This window comes from Oryx dammah, unplaced genomic scaffold, assembly GCF_014754425.2.
Source record: "Oryx dammah isolate SB20612 unplaced genomic scaffold, SCBI_Odam_1.1 HiC_scaffold_27, whole genome shotgun sequence".
In the NCBI taxonomy this organism is placed as follows: domain Eukaryota; kingdom Metazoa; phylum Chordata; class Mammalia; order Artiodactyla; family Bovidae; genus Oryx; species Oryx dammah.
Window position 1 is genome coordinate 55114001 of NW_024070211.1, and position 24662 is coordinate 55138662.

The following is a 24662-nucleotide window of genomic DNA, read 5'->3' on the forward strand; positions in this document are numbered from 1 at the left end:
CCACATTGCAGGCCGATTCTTTACTGCCTGAGCCACCAGGGAAGCCCTACATATTGCTTTCTATCTCTTGTTGGCTTAAATATTTGAAGAGAGAGAAAACAAAAGAGAAAGAGAGAAAGGTAAGGAAGAAATGAAGGACAGAAATAACCAGGACTACAAAAAATAGGAGTAGGAGTGACAAACTTGTTTTTAGCATCACTCAGTAAGTACAATGGTCGGAGAAGGCAATGGCACCCCACTCCAGTACTCTTGCCTGGAAAATCCCATGGACGGAGGAGCCTGGAAGGCTGCAGTCCATGGGGTCGCTAAGAGTCAGACACGACTGAGCGACTTCACTTTGACTTTTCACTTTCATGCATTGGAGAAGGAAATGGCAACCCACTCGAGTACTCTTGCCTGAAAAATACCAGGGATGGCAGAGCATGGTGGGCTGCCGTCTATGGGGTCGCACAGAGTTGGACATGACTGAAGCGAATTAGCAGCAGCGGCAGTACAATGGTATTAGAATTTCCAAGATGTGTAATATTTCTGGAAAATCAGATAAATAAGTTAATGGCTTCTATATTTTAAGAATTCATAAAAGTTTAAATTATTAAAATCTATAAGACAGTGCCAAGTATATCATCTTTAAAATAGAATATACTAGATATGTTATCTGTTGAATTTTTTCTTTAAGCAAAAACCAAAAAAACAAAAGACATTAGTCTTGTACCCCAAACATGGCAGAAAAAACCTCAATTTATAGATTTTAGATAGATATACATGGCAAATAGTTCTTTTATCCAACTGATCAAAGTTTATTTGCAGATGATTAGTTAGGTGTAAGGAGAAGGCAATGGCACCCCACTCCAGTACTCTTGCCTAGAAAATCCCATGGACAGAGGAGCCTGGTAGGCTGCAGTCCATGGGGTTGCTGAGAGTTGGACACGACTCAGTGACATCACTTTCACTTTTCACTTTCATGCATTGGAGAAGGAAATGGCAACCCACTCCAGTGTTCTTGCCTGGAGAATCCCAGGGACGGCGGAGCCTGGTGGGCTGCCGTCAATGGGGTCGCACAGAGTCGGACATGACTGAAGCGACTTAGCAGCAGCAGCAGCAGTTAGGTGTAAGTAGAAAGATAATGTGGTGATGGCCAGCCTGGAATGAACAAAACCAATTTAATACAAGATGAATTAATTCCTCATTAGCAAGTGAGGCAACAGAACCTGCCATGCAACAAATATCATATGAAGTTATTTTCATTTGTTTTCCACTCAGACAACCTTTAGAGATACGTGTTATTATGAGCTAGGAGTTATTTTCCACATTTTACGAATGAGCCAAGTAAATTACAAAATTAAGATTGGCATATGATCAATGGCATATGATCCTGCAATCCCACTCCTGGGCATATATCAGGAGAACTATAATTTGAAAAGATACATACACCACAGTGTTCAGTGCAGCACTACTTATAAAACCCAGGACATGAAAGCAACTCAAATATCTATCAACAGAAGAATGCGTAAAGAAGTGGTACATATATACAATGAAATACTACTCAGTCATAAAATGAGAATGAAGTAAGCTATTTTCAGCAAAATGGTTGGCTCTAGAGGTGATCATACTAAGTGAAGTAAGTTAGAAAAAGAAAGACAAATACCATATGGTATCACTTATATATGGAATCTAAAATAGGACACAAATAAACTTATCTACAAAATAGAAACAGATTCACAGACATAGGAAACAGACGTGTGGTTGCCAAGGAGGGGGCAGGGTGGAGGGATGGATCGTGATGCAAATTGTTTTTTAGTGGATCGATAAATAACAAAGTCCTACTGAATGTGGAATATAGGAAATATAGGAATATAGGAAACTATATTCAATATCCTATGATAAACCATAATGGAAAAGAAATGAAAAAGAATGTATATACAACTGAATCATTTGCTATGCTGCAGAAATATACACATTCTAAATCAACTATACCTCAATGAAATAAATCTTTAAAAACATTTTAACTCAGGTTTATTGTTCATTCAATAAGCGTTTATTAGGTACAGATGACTGGCTGAGACCTTAATAGCAATATACAAATATCCATGGTCTTTCCAGTAAACTGTAGGGAGACATGACACAGGACAGAATGGAGAGCGAGTAAGGCTACAGATGATGAAACAGCCAGCAACATAGCAGAGGAAATAAACAGCCCAAGGAAGAAAGCGCTCTCAGATGACACAGAACATAGTTGGAGTCCTGGCCAGTTAGGAATCACTGAGTAATTCACCAATTAGAAGAACATTAAGGAAATGTTGAAAAATCAAACAAGAATTCTCATTCATTCATTCAACAATTATATGTAAAATGTCTACTATCTGCAAATCACTGAGTTCGAGGAGAATGCCAAATTCATTGAGTAGAGGCTTTGACAGGGAAGACACTGCAAAGACTGGGAAGATGGTAGGAAATGAGGATGTGTTAAACAGAAGTGCTAGGTAATACAAATGTAAGAACACAAAGTATCAGAAGTTTAGAACTGACCGCAGTAGATATCATATTAGGTCAGCTGGACAGAGGAGCCTGGCAAACTATAGTTCATGGGGTTGCAAAGGGTTGGGCAGGACTGATCACTCTTGTACACCTGTCCTCCAGTCTCCTGTGGCAGATGCCCAGAAGCTAGAGAGCAAGAATGCCAAAGGCCCCAGAGTTCTGACTCCTGGCACAAGGTTCCTTTAATGATCTGGCCTGATTGCCAGAAGCCTCTATGGCTCTGAGTCCCAAACAGGAGGCATATGTTTTCATTTCTAATGTGAAACAGGAGACACTAGTTTTAGGGAAGATGAAAAATGTTTCATCATGAATACATGGGAGAGAATCAACAGAGGGAAAAGAATGAGAAATGATCCTGTCAGAGGGGTATCTTCAGTGCAGTAAAGGATTTAGAAGTTCTCTTGCTACAAGTCACCATGGAAACCACCTGTTTAAATTCTAGTCTTCTTTAAAGTTCTAGTTCAAGCCTCACCTTCTCCACGAAACCTTTCAGGATCCTCCAGGTAGAAATAACTGTTTCTCCTCAGTGCTCTCAAAACATTGTTCATGCCAACTCTGATGACACTGTTTTATGGATACTTTTTTTCTCATTTCATTGTGATCTCTGTTACCTTCTAGGATCACATGGGTCATCTTGGTGTCTCTGATGTTTAGCCCAGTGCCTGGCACCAAGTAAATGCTCAACTATGCATGTGAGGTTAGACTAAATTCAGTGAGAGCCATGATAAATGAAAATGCATGTGCCTGGGAATAAAAGACAAACAAAAACAAAAAAGATTGGCAGTAATAGTTACAGCCTTCCAAACATCTTTAACAAGAAGACCTTATCAGGAGTTCAAAGCAGGAGGTATTTACACATCCTGTACCTTTTTACCTTTTAAAGTTTACTATGTTTGAGAAACTCTGAAGCATTCTTATTTCAAGGCAGAATGTTCAAACATTTCTACTTAAAGTCCTTCATCCCAGTGGTTTTTGAATAGCTCTCGACTATTTCTGGCTGCCATCTCTGCCTACAGCCCTGTTACAGAGCATCAAAACTCACCGGCGACACTGCAGGAAGTCAATGAAGAATGCTGGCTTGGCCTGTAAACTCAAATGCCACCATGTGTTGATGAGTTTAACATTTCACGGGGTGAACAAGTAAGATGAGAGAAACAGAGAAGGACAGAGATGATTCCCTTCATATAACAAAGTTGGCTTGAAAGTCATTTTTATTCAGACATAAGAAGCTCAATCTTAAACAGTTGTTATTTACAAAGACACATTTTAATCCACTGGAATTTCTCCATGCTCATATTATTTTTAATGTGGCTTAAACAATTTAGAAATAAATTATCTAGATCTAAATCAATGTAACAAATATTTGCTAAACGACATTTAAGCAAAATGTCAAATTTAATATTTTTAATTTTATTTTGAAACTATCAAAAATATAACATATGTGCATCCACCGCCTAGTTTTAGCAAACTTACTTTACCATATTTGCTTTTGATCTTAAAGACATTACAGGTAAAGTCATCTTCCTTCCTTAATCATATTTCCCATCTTCTCTTTTCAGGGTTGGTGTATAGCATCCTTATGAATGTTACAGTTATATTTTTTATTCATCAAATAATGGAATTTATGATAGCATGTTATAATATGTATTAAATATTATTTTAGAAGCAAATTTAAATGACCCTAAAATTAATAAGTGAAAGTTAAAAGATGATATAATCTAACAGGAGATCATTTGATACAAGTTTTAATTATAAACGTTGTTAGTTCATGCCAGCATAATTTAATCGACACTTTATTTTTACACTCAATTGTAAGAGTGTAAACTTTTGTGGACACCATTCTGGAAAAAACATGTAGCAAAAACACTGAGAATTAATTTCATGAGGAAACACTGCAAGTATACAAATATCACCTTATTTTCCTACCTTTATATCATAAGATCAATAAAACTGACTGAAACTTGTTGGATAGATATTTTATTGCTCCTATTTATCACTCATCATTCATACACACACACACATATTTACTACTTGTAGCTTCTTAGCTCCCTGAGAGCCTAGTAAAGGGAAACATGTTAGGTCTTAAGCTGACATTACCTAATAAAAGGAGATATGCTCAGATTATCAAATAAGACTACATTTTTCTTTGAAAAAAATATTATGAGTGTCCTTATAGGAAAATAAATAAAAATTAAATAAACAAATGAAAATCACCTGAGCAATATATGGACAATGTTTTCAAACTAGCAATTTTACCACAATGCAGAGCTAGTTTTCATTTACTGTTTCTTATATCTCATGGTTTAAATCCAAGGGCATGATATTAAATTGTGTGTTTCTAGAAAATCTAGACGGTAATGATGTTGGTGCATATTTACTCCTGAAAGTCTCTTGGCAAATGAAAGCATACCAGAAGGCCAGTCTGTAAAATACTAACATGAAGCCACCTCACTGGCTGAAGTAGGGGTGGGAATCTCATAGCTGGTCCTCAAGGAAGGTGCTGGAACACTCAACATGGATTGTGACAAGAAAGAGTGAGTGGGAATTCAGTCTATCATGTTATTCAAATGAGATTTTTTCATCATATTGTGTTTCCTTCCAACTTTTTATTCTGGGGTTTTCATGCTTTCCTACTTTGTTGTGTACTAAGACCCATCTAGTCAGAGCAACCACGCTTCTTAGTAATCAAAGAGTCACCCTTGGTTATTGAATATGTTTTCTAGCTTAATGAGCAAGAGCATACACATGATGCTAATGAGGGATTTTTGCTGCAAGATACTTTTAAAAATGTATATGAGTAAGAAGAATTGTTTGCTCTGATTATTTTAAGATGTAAATGCAGCTGCTTCAAAAAGGAAAAAATAATACTGAGAAAAATGCAACTGTGATACATGAAAATGGATCACAAGTTAAATCCTGCTTCAGCTACATCGTATACACTGCAGAGGGGCGTGGGAGCACTCACAGCCTTGGAGGGAGCCTTGCCTGCCTTGTCTGCACTCTGAGGCAGTGGCTTTAATATATATCTGCTGCCACAGTCATCTTCAATCAGTCCTGGAATCAGGCAAGAGTATACATTCATACAAGGAGGAATTCTCTGAACTGCAATGAAGGGTGTTTCCATGATATCTCCATCATGATAGAACCCTGTTTGCCTCTGTCCCAGGGGCAAAGGAAGAAGATTGTCCTCACCAAGAGAAGAAAGAATGCCTTCCTGAATCCCACGCCCAGCTGCCTCCCTGAGCCTGGCTGCTCTTCTCCCAAGTTTCCGATTTGGAACAGAACTCAGGTCAGGAAAAAAAAAAAAAGGCAGGAAAGCGTAGGGCAGGAAAGACATGAAGGTGACATTTTCACCTTAGCTCTTTGCTATAATATGCCTTATAGATCAAGCCCTATTGATCCTTCCTTTGAGTGACTGCCTCACTCCTGAGCTTTCCTTGCTAGTCCCTTGAGCTGATAGCGATAGCCTGGTGACTAGCCCCCCTGCCTGTTCTCCACTACCATCTTGTGTTCCTAAAGTACCCCTTTCTTCATTTCGACCTTCTCATCACCATGTGTCAAAAAGCTTTCTGGACTCCCCATTGCCTAGAAAATAAAGACCACTCTTTGCTCTGGAATTGAGGCCCTTTATCATCTGACTATAGAGAGTTGGACTCTCCCACTTTTATTGGGAGGAGTTCACTTCAATCACACAGATTTATTCCTGTTCCCCCAACACCCGGTGCACTGTCTGCCTCCACAAATTTCCCCATGTCGTTCACTCCATCACAGTTCTGTTAAATCCTACCCATCTTTTGAGAGAATCCAGTTTCCGTGGTATCCTCCCCAGTGAAAAAATGTTAGTCACTCAGTTGTTTCCAACTCTTAGTGAACCCAGGAACTGTAACCTGCCAGGCCCTTCTGTCCATGGAATTCTACAGGCAAGAATACTGGATTGGTTGCCATTCTCTTCTCCAGAGGATCTCTTCCCAACCCAGGGATCCAACCCAGGTCTCCTGCATTGCAGGCAGGTTCTATGGAATTCTCCGGTGGCTCAGACAGTAAAGCGTCTGCTTACAACGCGGAAGACCTGGGTTCAATCCCTGGGTGAGGAAGATCTCCTGGAGAAAGAAATGGCAACCCACTCCAGTATTCTTGCCTGGAAAACCCCATGGACAGAGGAGCCTGGTAGGCTACAGTCCATAGGATTGCAAAGAGTCGGACACAACTGAGCGACTTCACTTTCACTTTCTTTACCATCTGAGCCACCAGGGAAGCCTTATCCTTCCTGTCTTGTGAGCATTAAACCTGGGAGTCATGTGGAAGTTGGGGCTAACTATCTGGCACAGGGGGCCCCTCCAGAGTTTCATCTCCTTTCTCATCACTCCATCTTGGTTTTACTTGATGAATCAGTCCTTCTGACTTCTCCACCATGGATGTTTTGGAATCAGTGCATTTAATCACCTGTCTCTGTCACCTAAAACCACACACATAGCACCTAAAGCATGTGGAAGAAGGTGTATAACTGAAGCATGTACATTAATCAAAAATATTAAATTGCTTATAATGGAATAAAAGAGAAAGAGAAAAGGGGTGTGGCTGAGATTTCTCAGAGACTATGCAAGTTATCTGCCTTAGAAAGAGCCAAGGAACTTGCTTAAAATGCTGATTTCTGAGTCCCATCCCAGATGTAATACATCAGAATTTGCCATGACAAATCTTACACTAAATTTGGAAAAATCTCTTAGTGTTACAGGGTAAGAAAGAGCATTTACTATGATTGCAACTCATCACAACTGCACATCAGAATCACCTGTGGCATTTTCGACAACTACAGTTACCTTGACCTGATATCAGACCTCCTAAGTGAAGAACTTTGGGTTGGTGCCCAAGGTTAAACTATTCCACAAGAGGTTTTGATCTGCATCCAGGGTTGTATACCACTAAGTCAAGAAATTGATACAAAATGAGCTCCAATGTCATTATCATCTACCTTTATTATTTTAGACATTATTTTAATACATGGCCATCAGTCTCTTTTCCAGGAACTGATCCTCCTGTCAAATATGTGATTCTGATTTTGAAAATTCTGACATCACCTAGGGAAAGGGTTTCTCAGCTTAGTTTCCCTTCAGTCAGAACTCATTGATTTGGCTATCTGTAGCTCTATAATTTTCCTCAGTTCTTTTATCTAACAGGCCAATTTCTGTGCTTTAATCCTTATAGATAGATTGTTGTGGTTGTTTAATTGCTAAGTTGTGTCTGACTCAGTTGTGTCCCCATGGACTGTACCCTGCCAGGCTCCTCTGTCCAGGGGATTTCCCAGGCTAAAATACTGGAGTGGGTTGCCATTCCCTTCTCCAGGGGATCTTCTGAACTCAGAGATCAAACCCACATCTCCTGCATTGGCAGGCAGATTCTTTATCATTGAAGCACCTGGGAAGCCCCATAGATAGACATTTATAGGAACTGAATCTTTTCCATGTACAAGAGAAGTCTGGTCCCCCTCCTTGTAATTCTGGGTTACATGTTGAGAAGGGCATTGCTCCTTCCTCCTAGGTTTTAAAACAAAAAAGATTGCCTTTCTCAAATTAAAAAAAAAGTATTGGCCCAAGCTCACATACGTCACCTGAGTAACAACACAGTAGACTTCCTCATCTCACCTCCCAGGCAGCACTTTTCCACCCTCCAACTTTTTAATGAATTTTCACACCTCTTTAGCTCATTTTGCCCACAATTTGGTTGTTCCTGTAGTTTCTTTACAGGTAAAATACTTATAATCAAGTTCCATCAAAAGGAGTGACATGAAAATTGAATAAATGCATGTAAAGTATCACAGAACTCTTGAATGAAAGGTACACACTGTTTTTGCTGTTACTAATATCATGCAGCTCATCCATTACAGTTCTGACAGAGGACACTGACGGCAGCTCTGACCTCATTTACTGGCTGGGCCAGAAGGGTTCTGCATCGTAACCTCAGAGACAGACAAGCTCCAGGGAAACAAACCAGTCATGGTCTGAACAGCCCCCAAATCACGGTCACTGCAATGCAACTAACTGCAGATCAAAACCTCTTGTGGGATATTTCAAACTGATTAAGAGTGTTGTATGGTAAAATTCTGAATGGACACCAGATCAAGGACCTTGGGAAAGGAATAAGTGACAGGCATGTTTAATAGATGAAACAAAATCTAGTGAAATTAGAGGGCAGCCACAAAGCAGACACATGAATAAGTAATGTACTACCTGGCAGCACTCGCATCCTCTCACTCTGGTGGATGACAAGTCATTCTTAAATACAATGGGAAAGGCTTGTTTAACTCATTTCAGAACATCCTTGTAAGAGGCATTTCAGGAGAGGTGGAGAACTAAATTAATATCAGACACCCCAAAATATTCATGGAGTAATTGTAAATGTATGTGAGTTGTCTTAGATAGCACCTTTTACTTAGTATAATTTAAATTCTTCACTCCAAAAGAGGTCTTAAAATTATTGGATGTTTCTCTTCTTTCTTACTAAGCTAGGTTTTCAGCTAAGGTTTTCAGTCAATGTTAATTTTCTTTGAAGGATTTTCAGAAGGGAGTATTTCCACATAGAGACCCCTGAAATTATTATTTTCAAGTAGGGCTGATTCTTTTTCTTTGTAGCCTAGAAGAAAAGAGATCTATGTAATCGCAGTGTCAAAATGTCAAAAGACTGAGATAGGTTAAAAAAAAGAAGAAAAGAAAACACAAAAACCTTAAAGACATCCATGCAGTCCTCAGCCTTACAAATTCTTGGCTCATATTAAATACTTGTGACATGCTATAATTAACCAGTTACTCCTCTCAAAATGAATAATAATGCAATTATTTGCCTAATGCAGGGAAGAAGGGGTAGTTTCTGTTTTTAAAATGTTCGCCTTTCATTTTTTTCTTTCTATAGAAAGAAAAATCCTGGATTCATTTACATAATCTGTGAAAGCACAGAGTGACCTGCATTCTCACCATTAATATGATAATTCTGTCACCGTTTTTATCAGAGTCTTATATTTTTCAATAGTTTGAAACATCACTAAACTGACAAATCACCTCTGTGTTCAAACTGTTCTTAAAAATTGTACCCAAATACCACAGAATATAGGTAGTAACCTGAAAACATCTTTTTATATTATAATTGGACTTCTATGCCATTGAAGTGGCTAAGGGCTAATGAGGGCTCTGTTTCCTTTGTCCGTGTAGACACAAATAAAAGAAGGGAGATGAACCTTAGTTCTTCAAGGTCCTTCTCCTTCCTTAGAGATTCCATGTGCCAAGTGGCACAAAGTTAGGTGAGAATTTATCTGAATATAGCAATGGTTCTCTCTCCTATGTGTTGATGTCTAGACAATGACTATTTTCTTTAGTTTTTTTCCACCTCCATCCTGCCATTATCTCAGTAATTCATTCACCAAACATGTATTAAAGACTTGCTATGATGCACTGTCCTAGGTACCAGGTAAAATTCAAAGGTAAAAGAGACACATTTCCCTTGAGAAGGTTGCAGAAACGTAAAGACATGAACTAAAGAATAGGCACATTAACAGTGTAGTCAATGCCACCAGGCAGCCCCCTCTCCACATACATACACACACAAATTCATTCACTCACATAAACACACAAACCGCCCTTGTGCCATGAATATGAGCTTATAGAACTTCCAGACTCTAAGTTTTGAAGCAGAGACTTGGATTTAGTACTAGATTTTGTCATTTCAGTAGAGTCATTTCATGTGTGCCTGTCTCTGTGTGTTTTTCTGTGGAACCACCTTTATATAGGGTTTCCTTAAAGATAAAATATTCTGAACAACTGATGCCTTAAATAATCAGCTTCATTGAATACATCTCAGTTACTCATTCTAATACCAGATGTTGTTCAGAATTTTTTAAAACTAATAGTCTCTGACATATTCACTAATTCACATATTCAATAATGATCTCTGGCAACATCACTTGTTTGAGAAGACAGAGACTGAGTCAACATGATTTAAATTCATAAAATCATGATAAATATTCCAAAAGTAGACATAACTTTGTTTTTCCAAGCCTTATTAATCCAAAGTATTCCTTTAATTAGTTAACAGCAGGAATTTGGATCTTTTTTGTTTTTCATTGTACTAAACAGTATGTAGAACACTGCAGGTTTTGGCATCAGACTGCCTATATCTGAAATTAGGTTCTTCTCCTTATAAGCTCTGTGACTTCTCCAAGCCTACATTTTCTTATCTGTAAGACAAAAATACTGTGTGCTGTGCTTAGTCACTTAGTCGTGTCCGCCTCTTTACAAACCCATGGACTGTAGCTCACCAGGCTCCTCTGTCCATGGGGATTCTCCAGGCAAGAATACTGGAGTGGGTTGCCATGACCTCCTCTAGGGGATCTTCCCGACCCAGAGATCAAACCCAGATTTCCATATTGCAGGTGGATTCTTTACCATCTGAGCCACCAGGGAAGCCCAAGATTGAGATAGTAATGGTAGCTACCTCATAGAGATAGAAAGATAAAAGGAGTAATAACATATAAAGCATATAACACTGGGACAGGCACTGTCATTGAATAAGCTATTATTATTATTATTACCATTATTCTTAAATTCAATTGAACATTCATTGATTTTAGTGAGGACATTTAATATTTGGCAAGAAAAATATTTATTAGCTACCATATATCTACTTACCGCCGCCCTTCCTGACTTTCAACGTGGGATAGCTCCTCTAGGCCCTACTGCGCCTAGGTCAGGAAGGGCGGGGGTGAGGAGATACCCCTTGTCCAAGGTAAGGAGCAGCAGCTGAGCTTTGCTGGAGCAGCCGTGAAGAGACACCCCACACCCAATGTAAGAGAAACCCAAGTGAGATGGTAGGTGTTGCAAGAGGGCATCAGAGGGCAGACACACTGAAACCATACTCACAGAAAACTAGTCAATCTAATCACACTAGGACCACAGCCTTGTCTAACTCAGTGAAACTAAGCCATGCCCTGTGGAGCCACCCAAGATGGGCGGGTCATGGTGGAGAGGTCTGACAGAATGGGGTCCACTGGAGAAGGGAATGGCAAGCCACTTCAGTATTCTTGCCTTGAGAACCCCATGAACAGTATGAAAAGGCAAAATGATAGGATACTGAGAGAGGAACTCCCCAGGTCAGTAGGTATCCAATATGCTACTAGAGATCCGTGGAGAAATAACTCCAGAAAGAATGAAGGGATAGAGCCAAAGCAAAAACAATACCCAGCTGTGGATGTGACTGGTGATGAAAGCAAGGTACGATGCTGTAAAGAGCAATATTGCATATGAACCTGGAATGTCAGGTCCATGAATCAAGGCACATTGGAAGTGGTCAAACAAGAGATGGCAAGAGTGAACGTCAACATTCTAGGAATCAGCGAACTAAAATGAACTGGAATGGGTGAATTTAAATAAGATGACCATTATATCTACTACTGTGGGCAGGAATCCCTCAGAAGAAATGGAGTAGCCGTCATGGTCAACAAAAGAGTCCGAAATGCAGTACTTGGATGCAATCTCAAAAATGACAGAATGATCTCTGTTCATTTTCAAGGCAAACCATTCAATATCATGGCAATCCAAGTCTATGCCCCAACCAGTAACGCTGAAGAAGTTGAAATTGACCGGTTCTATGAAGACCTACAAGACCTTTTAGAACTAACACCCAAAAAAGATGTCCTTTTCATTATAGGGGACTGGAATGCAAAAGTAGGAAGTCAAGAAACACCTGGAGTAACAGACAAATTTGGCCTTGGAATGCGGAATGAAGCAGGGCAAAGACTAATAGAGTTTTGCGAAGAAAATGCACTGGTCATAGCAAACACCCTCTTCCAACAACACAAGAGAAGACTCTACACGTGGACATCACCAGATGGTCAAGACCGAAATCAGATTGATTATATTCTTTGCAGCCAAAGATGGAGAAGCTCTATACAGTCAACAAAAACAAGACCAGGAGCTGACTGTGGCTCAGATCATGAAATTCTTATTACCAAATTCAGACTTAAATTGAAGAAAGTAAGGAAAACCGCTAGACCATTCAGGTATGACCTAAATCAAATCCTTTATGATTATACAGTGGAAGTGAGAAATAGACTTAAGGGCCTAGATCTGATAGATAGAGTGCCTGATGAACTATGGAATGAGGTTCCTGACATTATACAGGAGACAGGGATCAAGACCATCCTCATGGAAAAGAAATGCAAAAAAGCAAAATGGCTGTCTGGGGAGGCCTTACAAATAGCTGTGAAAAGAAGAGAACTGAAAAGCAAAGGAGAAAAAGAAAGATATAAGCATCTGAATGCAGAGTTCCAAAGAATAGCAAGAAGAGATAAGAAAGCCTTCCTCAGCAATCAATGCAAGAAAGACAGGAAAACAACAGAATGGGAAAGACTAGAGATCTCTTCAAGAAAATTAGAGATACCAAGGGAACATTTCATGCAAAGATGGGCTCGATAAAGGATAGAAATGGTCTGGACCTAACAGAAGCAGAAGATATTAAGAAGAGTTGGCAAGAATACACAGAAGAACTGTACAAAAAAGATCTTCATGACCCAGATAATCACAATGGTGTGATCACTAATCTAGAGCCAGACATCCTGGAATGTGAAGTCAAGTGGGCCTTAGAAAGCATCACTACGAACAAAGCTAGTGGAGGGGATGGCATTCCAGTTGAGCTGTTTCAAACCCTGAAAGATGATGCTGTGAAAGTGCTGCACTCAATATGCCAGCAAATTTGGAAAACTCAGCAGTGGCCACAGGACTGGAAAAGGTCAGTTTTCATTCCAATCCCAAAGAAAGGGAATGCCAAAGAATGCTCAAACTACCACACAATTGCACTCATCTCACATGCTAGTAAAGTAATGCTCAAAATTCTCTAAGCCAGGCTTCAGGAATACATGAACCGTGAACTTCCAGATGTTCAAGCTGGTTTTAGAAAAGGCAGAGGAACCAGAGATCAAATTGCCAACATCTGCTGGATCATGGAAAAAGCAAGAGAGTTCCAGAAAAATATCTATTTCTGCTTTCTTGACTATGCCAAAGCCTTTGACTGTGTGGATCACAATAAACTGTGGAAAATTCTGAGAGAGATGGGAATACCAGAGCACCTGATCTGCCTCTTGAGAAATGTGTATGCAGGTCAGGAAGCAACAGTTAGAACTGGACATGGAACAATAGACTGGTTCCAAATGGGAAAAGGAGTAAGTCAAGGCTGTCTGTTGTCACCCTGCTTATTTAACTTACATGCAGAGTCCATCATGAGAAATGCTGGACTGGAAGAAACACAAGCTGGAATCAAAATTGCTGGGAGAAATATCAATAACCTCAGATATGCAGATGACACCACCCTTATGGCAGAAAGTGAAGAGGAACTAAAAAGCCTCTTGATGAAAGTGAAAGAGGAGAGTGAAAAAGTTGGCTTAAAGCTCAACATTCAGAAAACGAAGATCATGGCATCTGGTCCCATTACTTCATTGGAAATAGATGGGGAAACAGTGGAAACAGTGTCAGACTTTATTTTGGGGGACTCCAAAATCACTGCAGATGGTGGTTGCAGCCATGTAAAAAGATGCTTACTTCTTGGAAGGAAAGTTATGACCAACCTAGATGGCATATTCAAAAGCAGAGACATTACTTTGCCGACTAAGGTCCGTCTAATCAAGGCTATGGTTTTTTCCAGTAGTCATGTATGGATGTGAGAGTTAGACTGTGAAGAAGGCTGAGCGCCGAAGAATTGATGCTTTTGAACTGTGGTGTTGGAGAAGACTCTTGAGAGTCCCTTGGACTGCAAGGAGATCCAACCAGTCCATTCTGAAGGAGATCAGCCCTGGGATTTCTTTGGAAGGAATGATGCTAAAGCTGAAACTCCAGTACTTTGGCCACCTCATGCGAAGTGTTGACTCATTGGAAAAGACTTTCATGCTGGGAGGGATTGGGGGCAGGAGGAGAAGGGGACAACAGAGGATGAGATGGCTGGATGGCATCACTGACTTGATGGACGTGAGTCTGAGTGAACTCTGGGAGTTGGTGATGGACAGGGAGGCCTGGCGTGCCGCAATTCATGGGGTCGCAAAGAGTCGGACACGACTGCGTGACTGAACTGAACTGAACTGATACGTCTACTTTTATGGCAGTAGAGTGATGATAATTTGGATTAATTTTATCCTTTCTTTAAAAATATAAAATCCTTTTGCTCTGTTCATTCATTTCACTTATGTATGTATGGAAACCACAGTTACTAAAAGTTTAGTGTGTGAAAGGTATTGGGCAGGGCAGGAACACAAAGCTTAGCCACTACTGATAAAAGTTAAAATTGACTTAAAGTTTGAGATTCTGATTCTGAAATCCTGCTTGGTTTTCTAACTAGTAAGCCTAATATACTTGAGTACAAAAAATATAGTAAATAATGATAATATAATCAGAATTCATTGGTCTTTTATAATGTAGAAATATTAGGTCTTTTTAAGCCAATCCCAACGTTTCCTTTTCCCTGATCTACATAGTTTTTAAGCCATTTCAGCAATCAGTGAAGCTTCTTCCACTTATTCAAAGAAAGAAAAATATTCTCCATAGATTTCAAATTTCCAATTGATGCTAAAATTCATGAATAAATTTATTATACTCATGCATTTATTTAACATAGGCAAGGCTCAAAGAGGATGGAGGAAGGAGTGGAGGTATTATATAATGACACTGTACAGTAGAGAAAAGATGAGTGTAACCCATGTGGCTCAGAGGTTAAAGCGTCTGCCTGGGTTCGATCCCTAGGTCAGGAAGATCCCTTGGAGAAGGAAATGGCAACCCACTCCAGTTTTCTTGCCTGGAGTATCCCATGGACAGAGGAGCCTGGTGGGCTATAGTCCATGGGGTCGCAAGAAGCTGGACACAACTGAGCGTAACTTTCAACTTTCAATGCTTGCCTAAAGCTTATGGCAAAACTTGTATCTTACTTTGACCTAAAAGAATCTAGGTCCTCCTTTTGAGATGAGAATAGAAATGCCAAATGTCTGAACTTTTTTTCTTAGCCATTTCCTGAAAGGCTTTATTTGAGGCAGCAAATAAAGGTGATGAATTTCCAAAGGGGAAAAAAACCTTGAAAGGATATCCCTGAACGAGCAATGCTGGAAAAGAAAAGGGAAGAAGGTATCGGCAGCAAAAGTCTATGGGACTAAGATCAGATCAGTCAAAGGGAAAAATAGCCCACTGGAAAAGGGTGATATTGTTAGACTTTCTGAATAATTGTTTAATTTATTGGTACTATGGTTTAGTTGAGTTCTTCACTGCAATGTTCAATCTGGCCAGTTCAATTCAACCAAATTTTATCTTTCCATCTCTATTCTCATTTGCGATTTTGTTATGATATCAAATGGATTTGATTTGATTTGATTTGATTTGACTGAATTGCCAGTCTTTTTTTTTTTGGCAAGATTATATGTGATGTACATCCCTGAATTTCTTTGTATTCAACTTGGAGAAACCTGAAAATCCCTTGCTATATTACCTAATTTGCTCTAGACGTTCATAGGTTCTCACATACCTTCCTCTCTGTTCTGCTGCTGCTAACAGATAATTATTTCAGTGTCTTTCAAGGGGATGGTCTCTAGAGTCCAACACAACACTAGTCAAAACCTCAACTCTCCTCAACATAAATGAAGCTATCTTTTTAAAAATACAAAAATCTGTCCCCTTTCCTCTTTATTGAGAACAAGCCTGAGCTACAAAGTCACTTCTCCCAATTCTTTATCACAAGGACCAAAAGCTCTTTGAACATGTAACAGCTCCTGATCTCAGATTTTTCAGATGCAAAGAATCAGCCAAAGAAGCAATATTGTGATCCCAGTAGCTGTCATCATGTAGCACCATCATGGCCAAGGTAGGAACACCGCTCTCAATGACTTAAGCATTAGAGATGGTTGCCATCTCTTATTTGTACCTAAGTGAACTATTAAAAATAACCAAGCATTCCTAGAGTAATTCTCTTATTCAAAAATAAAATAAAATAAATGGATTAGCACATTATCTGCCAACATTTTTAACCAAGATCTAGGTAATTCTGATACAGATGATTTCAAGACTACACTCTGAGAGACACTAGTGTGTAGACAAACCCTCTCTCACTCAGTCGACAAACCAATCAAGCAGTGATTCCCAGGAAGTGAGTCTGATGCCAGGATGATTAACTAAGAATACAGAACCCTAGGCTTCCCCCGCCCCAGATTTAAGGAGGCCCAGAAACCTGCTTATAAACGACTATGTTTAGAAGTTTTCTAGGAAACTAATACACAGCCTGTGGTGGGCAGAAAGGATTGTATTTTAGTTTAACACATCTGTGGGGGGTCCTTGTTCCACAGTTTACTAGCTCTCTGACCTTATGTAATATCATTGGTCTGTAAAATGGCTGTTGCAAAGATTAAAGAAAGCAATGCGTGCTCAGAACCCAGCATGTTGTCAGCTGCTTGTTTTTGTTATAGTTATATCCTATGCTCAGCTCCAAGTAAAATAAACAGAAGTAAAATGTGTGATTCATCACTTCAAGAATCTTATCATCTGTTTAGAAAAGTAATAGAAATATTAATAAAAATTTTAAACAGGAGTTTATATTCTAAGGCAGTAACATATTTGCACACATAAACACAATATTCTGAGTGAAAAAGTAGATTGTAAAATATGGTGAGTTACAAGGACATAGGAAAAATCCTAAGAAGCTTGCTTTAAAATATCTAATTCTCTTAATTCAAGTAAACTAATTTTCATTAATCCACCAAATTTTTATTCCAGTATACTGGCCTAGAGAGTTCCCTGGACTGTGTAGTCCATGGGGTCACAAAGAGTCAGACATACTGAGCGACTTTAAGAAATCTATTAAAATCATGAGTGATAATCAACTTATTTAAAACAGAAAACAGAGAGAGAGGTATGTATTTGGGAAAGAGTTTAATGGCATAGGCTACAAGGGGCCCATGAAACCCCTAAAATATTATGCAGAGTTGTTTACATGAGTACAGTATTTCTGAGGAGAGGTCTGTACCTGTTATTTGATTCTCAAAGGGTTTGGTGATCTCCTCAAAATACTAAGGACCATTGACCATTCCTGTTTAGTACATCTTATGTGTATCTTCATATACGCTGAAGAAATTTAACTCCTTATTGCATTCCAAATAATCTCCATGTGTACATTCTCTGAAATGTCCTCTGAGTCATTTTCCTCAAGCTTTCACCATTCAAATATCCTGAGAAAAGAAGTAACACAGTAGATTTCATTTAAGGAAATTGTAAAGCAGAATTTCATGGCTACTTCAGCCTATTCAAATTCTGCAGGCATCAGCAGGGAAGTTTATGTACATATTTTAAAAGTTCCAGTGGCAGAGATTAACTGATGATTATTTTCCGAGTTTCCCCTTTTTTATTTTTTATCCATTGCTCAGTCTTTTGAATTATTTTAGATTAGTTCTATGTTTCTTTTCATCTCAGGTAGAAGAGTGAAGGAACTTCCCCTGGAAGGATACAGTTCAATTTTGCCAACTTGCATTTTGCCAACCTAGCAATTCTTCCTCTTTGTGTTTTATTTATAATGTGGTAACAACACCATTGATGTTGCACATTTTATTTCTCTCTCCCTTTAGGTGTGTGTGCAACATTGACTGTTCTCAGACCAACTTCAATCCCCTGTGTGCTTCTGATGGGAAATCTTATGATAATGCATGTCAAATCAAAGAAGCTTCATGTCAGAAACAGGAGAAAATTGAAGTCATGTCATTGGGTCGATGTCAAGGTAATACTCACACCAAAATTCATTTTAAAGAATATCTTTAGCCTTTGCGTGGGCTTCTCTTGTAGCTCAGCTGGTAAAGAATCTGCCTGCAGTGCGGGAGACCTGGGTTTGATCGCTGGGTTGGGAAGAGCGCCTGGAGAAGGGAGAGGCTACGCATTCCAGTATACTGGCCTAGAGAGTTCCCTGGACTGTGTAGTCCATGGGGTCACAAAGAGTCAGACATACTGAGCGACTTTCACTTCACTCAGTCTTTACATAGAAATGAAAAGAGGAGATAATCCCTTATTAGGCAGGGACTTCGTTTTTGAAAGACAAGTTTGGTTTACAATGGACAGTAAATTTTACTGCAGCAATTGTGGTGATTATAGGGCCTATTGGCAACGATCCATACTTTTTTTCTGTATAATGGCACTGCGTCTTCACAATGCCATCAACACTGAGTCCAATATTCAAAAAATTGTAGATACACTCCTTGAACAGGGTAAAAAGAAAGTTAAAATAATTTTTAGCAAAGAATATAAAGATTTATTGTATAACATTGAAATCAGAGCAAATCACACCATTTTTATATTGAGTCAATAGAAATATGTCAAGTACATTTTCATAATTGGGATGTCCCAGAATGTTCTATTTTGTTTCTTGTTCAGAAACAAATATTTTCTTGGGTTTTGATTTGTTATTCTTTTACCCAACTTATCTCAGTTATAGTCTGAAACTTCTTGCCCTAAGCATTAGAAAGCCTATATCTTTCTATTTGTCAGTCTTAAACAGAAATTGATATTGTAAATCTGATTTGTGTAAAGATTGCTTAGAAATATATTTGAAAACTCCTTAATTGTAATGAAAATACTGTTAGAAAGATATCTAGGTAACAAGTTAATCAATCTTTATTGTTAATTTTTTAACACAGATAACACAACTACAACTACTAAATCTGAAGATGGGCATTATGCAAGAACAGATTATACAGGTACATAACATTTTCCACTATAAAATATGAGCACTACTATTAAAGAATTCTGAGGAATCATTGTTTACCATTGATCCTAAGTTGATCTTGTAAGACTCCTGACATGGGCTAGTCTTCTCTTGTTTGGTTCAAATTTTCAGTAGATAAGATTGAATTTTTGTGGAAGCAAATAAGATACTTTTTTTGCAGTTAAAGCAATTGTCAAAAATGTCAGTAAGATATAATTAACTTGTTTTGACAGTGCAAATGGTACAAATGACAAAACATTTATCAAATTAATGGACATCAATGGAAATTAATGCAATTTTTTGGTGGTATATTGTAATTAATGCAAATGTTCTAGTTTGAATTTTTATAAAAGTCAACAAGAAAGAAGTCTTCTAGTCTCTAAAAAAGCTGGAAAGAAAGGACATCTATAAATAGCAATACAAGCCATCTTTACTCTGATGCAAAGTTTAAAAGGTATGGTTAACTTATTTTAAAAATAATAAAATAATTTACTTAGAAACTAAAATGCAAAATTATACATTTATAATTTTATAGAGTAAAATTATACTCTGACACATGCAAAATTATAAAGCATTTTATGCAGAAATGTAAATCTTATTTAGCAATTATAGAATATTATTCTGAGGAATATTTTTGCCTAATATAGTTTGCTTGAATGAGAAATAATTTATGGGTATTCAAATATGATTTTTAACAGATTCTTAAATTTCATAGAAATTTAGGATAAAAATATAATAAAATTATTGAGGTTGATAATAATAAAACTTTTTTAAAACAGTTTTTTATTTAGTTATTAAATATCTATAACTAGATTTATGGCTAATAGCCAATGGGAAAAATGCTTAAGAAATATGGACTATTATTCACTCTTTTTGAAACTGTATTTCCTTTAGCACTATTTCTGCCAGTATATTTATACACATAATAAATCTTGATGAAGTTTTTAAAAATTAGATGTTTTACTTATAGATACTTCAAACATCTCAGAATTTGGAAATAATAATTCTTTTTAAAATTTTTCCATTTTTACCTTAATTTTCAACACAAAATAAATTTTTTTGTGCGCTAGTTGTCTAGAATTATCATGAACAATGATCCATGGAAAAAGACATTAGTTCTACATAGATAATGTATAGCTGTTTCCCAAATGTCCAGGAGACCAGTTGATACACGTTCCTTGAAAAGAAGAGTCTATGGTCAGTAGTTTGAGAAGATCCCAGATAAACAAATGATTTTTTTTTTAACCTAGAACTCCTCATAGCTTTTACATGCGGTATAAAACTTTTAAGAAATATTCATCTTTTATTTATTTAATGCTTTTTATGTCTTGTGCACAATTTCTCATATATACAAAATACAAATATAGGCCATATAGTAAAATGAACCCAAAGGTACTCATCACTCAAACTTGAGTAACATCAATCCATGGCTGACCTAACCCCATCCCCACACCCATCTTTTTCCACTTTCAAAATATGTGGAAATCATTCCAGAAATTACATCATTTTATTCATAAATACTTTAGCTTACATCTCTAAAAGATCAACCCTTTTTAAATAAAATTATGTCATTATCACACATAACACAATTATGAATAATTCCGAATAACACTTAGCTTTTATCAAACTTACTGATGAATAACACATTTTCTTGTGGCATAGTTTTCATTACTAGTGTCACTAAGAATGTACTTTGGAATATGCTGATCTACAGGAAAATACTGAAAGTAATGAAAGATAATAATGGAAAATTGAACTCTGAAGCTAATATCATGTTTTCCATTTTAAATGATGTCAAATTTAAATTCTATCTTTTATTATAAATAACAACTATATATTGGCATTTTAAATCACCATCTGACATATTTAATTTTACTGTAGCCAAAAATATTTGGAGATTTTACAAGAATCTCATTTTTATAAAAGGAGTAACTTACTAAATGCATTTAAGATATTTTTTTTACCTGTTTTGCAAAGTAATTCATTTAGAAAAAAATCATCAAAAATGGAGATCCTTAAAAAACTGGAAATAGAACTGCCTTATGACTGACCAGCAATCTCACTGCTGGGCATACACACCAAGGAAACCAGAATTGAAAGAGACACGTATACCCCAATGTTCACCGCAGCACTGTTTATGACAGCCAAGACATGGAAGCAACCTGGATGTCCATCAGCAGATGAATGGATAAGAAAGCGGTGGTACATATACACAATGGAGTATTACTCAGCCATTAAAAAGAGTACATTTGAATCAGTTCTAATGAGGTGGATGAAACTGGAGCCTATTATACAGAGTGAAGTAAGCCAGAAAGAAAAACACCAATACAGTATACTAACCCATATATATGGAATTTAGAAAGATGGTAACGATAACCGTGTATGTGAGACAGCAAAAGAGACACAGATATATAGAATGGACTTTTGGACTCTGTGGGAGAGGGAGAGGGTAGGATGATTTGGGAGAATGGCATTTAAACATGTATAATATCATCTATGAAACGAATCACCAGTCCAGGTTCGATGCAGGATACAGGATGCTTGGGGCTGATGCACTGGGATGACTCAGAGGGATGATACGAGGAGGGATGTGGGAGGGGAGTTCAGGATGGGGAACACGTGTACACCTGTGGTGGATTCATGTTGATGTATGGCAAAAGCAATACAATATTGTAAAGTAATTAGCCTCCAATTAAAATAAATAAATTTAAATTTTAAAAAAATTATTACATTTTGTGAATATCTTCTCCATTGAACTCATAGGAAAATCAAACCTCTTCCTGAGAATTTTGTCCCTGAAACAAAGAACAGTTCAAGTTGATTAGCATCAATGTGCAAATATTTTTGCATGTATAAATTTGTATCAATAAATGGAAGGGAGTATGCAATTCTCTCAATATTTTGCATATTAATGGTTTGTCTATTTTCAAACAGTTTGGGAAGTTGAATTTTTATTCCAAAAAATATTTTGTATTTGAGCTTGGTTTCAAACAGATTATCTCTGGTCTTCAGTGTCAGTGCTTTTAGTTGACATTGTTTCTTTCCTATCTATGTCTTTATTGAACATAAGAATGTGTTTTTAAGTACATGCAAATGAAAACTATCTAGACACTAAATGTTGTCCAAGATGTTCTAATTTGACATCAGGTTTATCTAGTAAATCCCAAAGAAAAACTTTTGAGATAAAAAGTAAAGTTTAAAAATAACATTTGTTGAAATTCAGATTTAAGACAGGAACAAAGATAATGTCAATGGAAGCTTGCAATTTCTAATTAAGCATTGATTGCACACTTTAAAATTCCCCTGGATTTAATTTAGATGTTTATCTTCATCAATGATCTTATTAAAATGTAATATATACACTTTTTAGACATTATTTAAATAATAGTTAGGCTGTGTGTGCTTAGTTGCTCAATCATGTGTCTGACTCTTTTCGACCCCATGGACTGTGGCCTTCCAGGCTCCTTTGTCCAAAAAGTAGTCATGTCCCTCAGCCTTTCTAGGACTTCCTTTGTGGCTCAGCTGGTAAAGAATCTGCCTGCAATGTGGGAGACCTGGGTTAGGTCCCTGGGTTGGGAAGATCCCCTGGAGAAAGGAAAGGCTACCCACTCCAGTATTCTGGCCTGGAGAATTCCATGGACTGTTGGTCTGTATAGTCCATGGGGTTGCAAAGAGTCGGGCACGACTGAGCGACTTTCACTTTCACTTTTCAGCATTTCCACGCTTCCCATAGTATTTGTATTTTCCTGAATTTTGGGACTCAACCTTTAGAAAAAGTAAAAGGGCACCAAATGGAGACTCAGTATGTTATTGTCCTCTTAATTTGTTTCACAAGCTCGAAACTCCCCAAGGAGGGAAAATAGGAACTGGGTGATTTCTTTTCCTAGAAGTTTGCTAGTGCTCACAGCTAATTTAATGTCAGTCGCTTCCCCTGTTAGACAAACATTCATGTGCTCTCGTACCACAGAGAGGTACAGATCTTTAATGCATTCTCCTTTGTTTCCTTACCTGTCTTTAATATTATAGTTTAAAACTTTTAGCTCCCCCCGCCAACATTCTTCCCTTTGAGCCTACCTTGCAGCTGTTAATATAAGAACACATATATCTGATCACAAAAATGGAAATATACTTTAAAGAAAGCCTAAATCTAAAAATAAATATGCTGTATCTCATTTTTATATAACCTTAAGAAGAGAAACTCCAGTAAGGACTAGTAGGGACTCATTTATGAAAAAATTAATGCATACCACAAGAACCATGCCCCCAGCAAGACTAGAGCCTGACTGAGCTTATGCAGAGCTGTGACTTCCCAGACACTTCCAGGCACAAAACTGAAATGGACACTAAGAAACCAAAAAATTTGCCAGATCATCCCTGCCAGCAGTACTTGCTGATTGTGTCTGACTTGGGTCTCTATTTTGCCCTCTCTTCTTTAATGAGACTCAAGGCATTAGTGAGTCCTGAATCAAGAGCTTTGGGTCTGTTTGTTTCAAGGCAGACAGGATCCCTGTCTGATAAGCTAAACAAGCCACTTAATGCTATTCTCCCTTCATCAGTCTAGGATGGGCTTAGATTTAGGTCTTCCTGTTCACTAGCAGAAAGGTTCAGAGAACACAATTTTGTAAAACCACAAAGCTGGGGCTTTCAGGGATTTCCATTGTTTCAAAATGCTAATATTAAACTTTCCTTCTGGAAGTTTTTAAATAGCAAATGTTTTACATCTCTAGAAATCTGCAACATTGTCTTTATAGATGTGTGTGTGTGTGTGTGTGTGTGTGTGTTGCCCTCATGTCTTGTAATGAAAAAAGAAATGAAGTGCAACTATTTTGTTTTTCTTCATATTATATGTGTATTTTCTGATTGGGTTGCTTTTCTGTCTGAAAGTCTGGTCATGCTTCATAAAAATGACTATATATTTTTTTCTGGTAAAAATATGCTTAATTTTATAAGTTATTAGGTGTAAAAAAAAAACAAACAAGCAAAATAATCATGAAGTTAAACTAGTCTTTCTTTTATCATCTGGAAAATAAAATATATTTTTAATGCCATTCTGTACTGATTTCCAAAAGTATTTGCAGCAACTTACAATTAAAATATAGTCAATGAAATTTTTTAAAAAGAAATTGAAAACATAAAAGCAGAACTGTTGAGTAAAATAAATATATCAGCAACATAGACTCTTACAGTTAATGCATTTAGCCCTAAGCATTCTTGCAATCAATATGAAAAGAGAAATTATGATGGAATCAATTCATTCAACAAATATTTGGTCTATTATATGCATTCTGCTGTCCTGGGCTTTACAAAGGTGAACATGTCAATGGAAATCTCTGCAGAAATGAAGCTTAGGTCTTTCTCTGTCTGATGAAAATAAT

At 37.5% G+C, this 24662-nt stretch overlaps 1 protein-coding gene across 1 annotated transcript in view; it reads left to right on the forward strand.

The window, feature by feature from the left end:
* TMEFF2 (transmembrane protein with EGF like and two follistatin like domains 2) overlaps window positions 1–24662 on the forward strand; it is a 282818-nt gene that overhangs the window by 206317 nt on the left and 51839 nt on the right. Inside the window, exons 6-7 of the mRNA XM_040228897.1 lie at window positions 18161–18309; window positions 19220–19279. Of these exons, the coding sequence (XP_040084831.1) occupies window positions 18161–18309; window positions 19220–19279 (209 nt within the window). The remainder of the gene's footprint in view (window positions 1–18160; window positions 18310–19219; window positions 19280–24662) is intronic.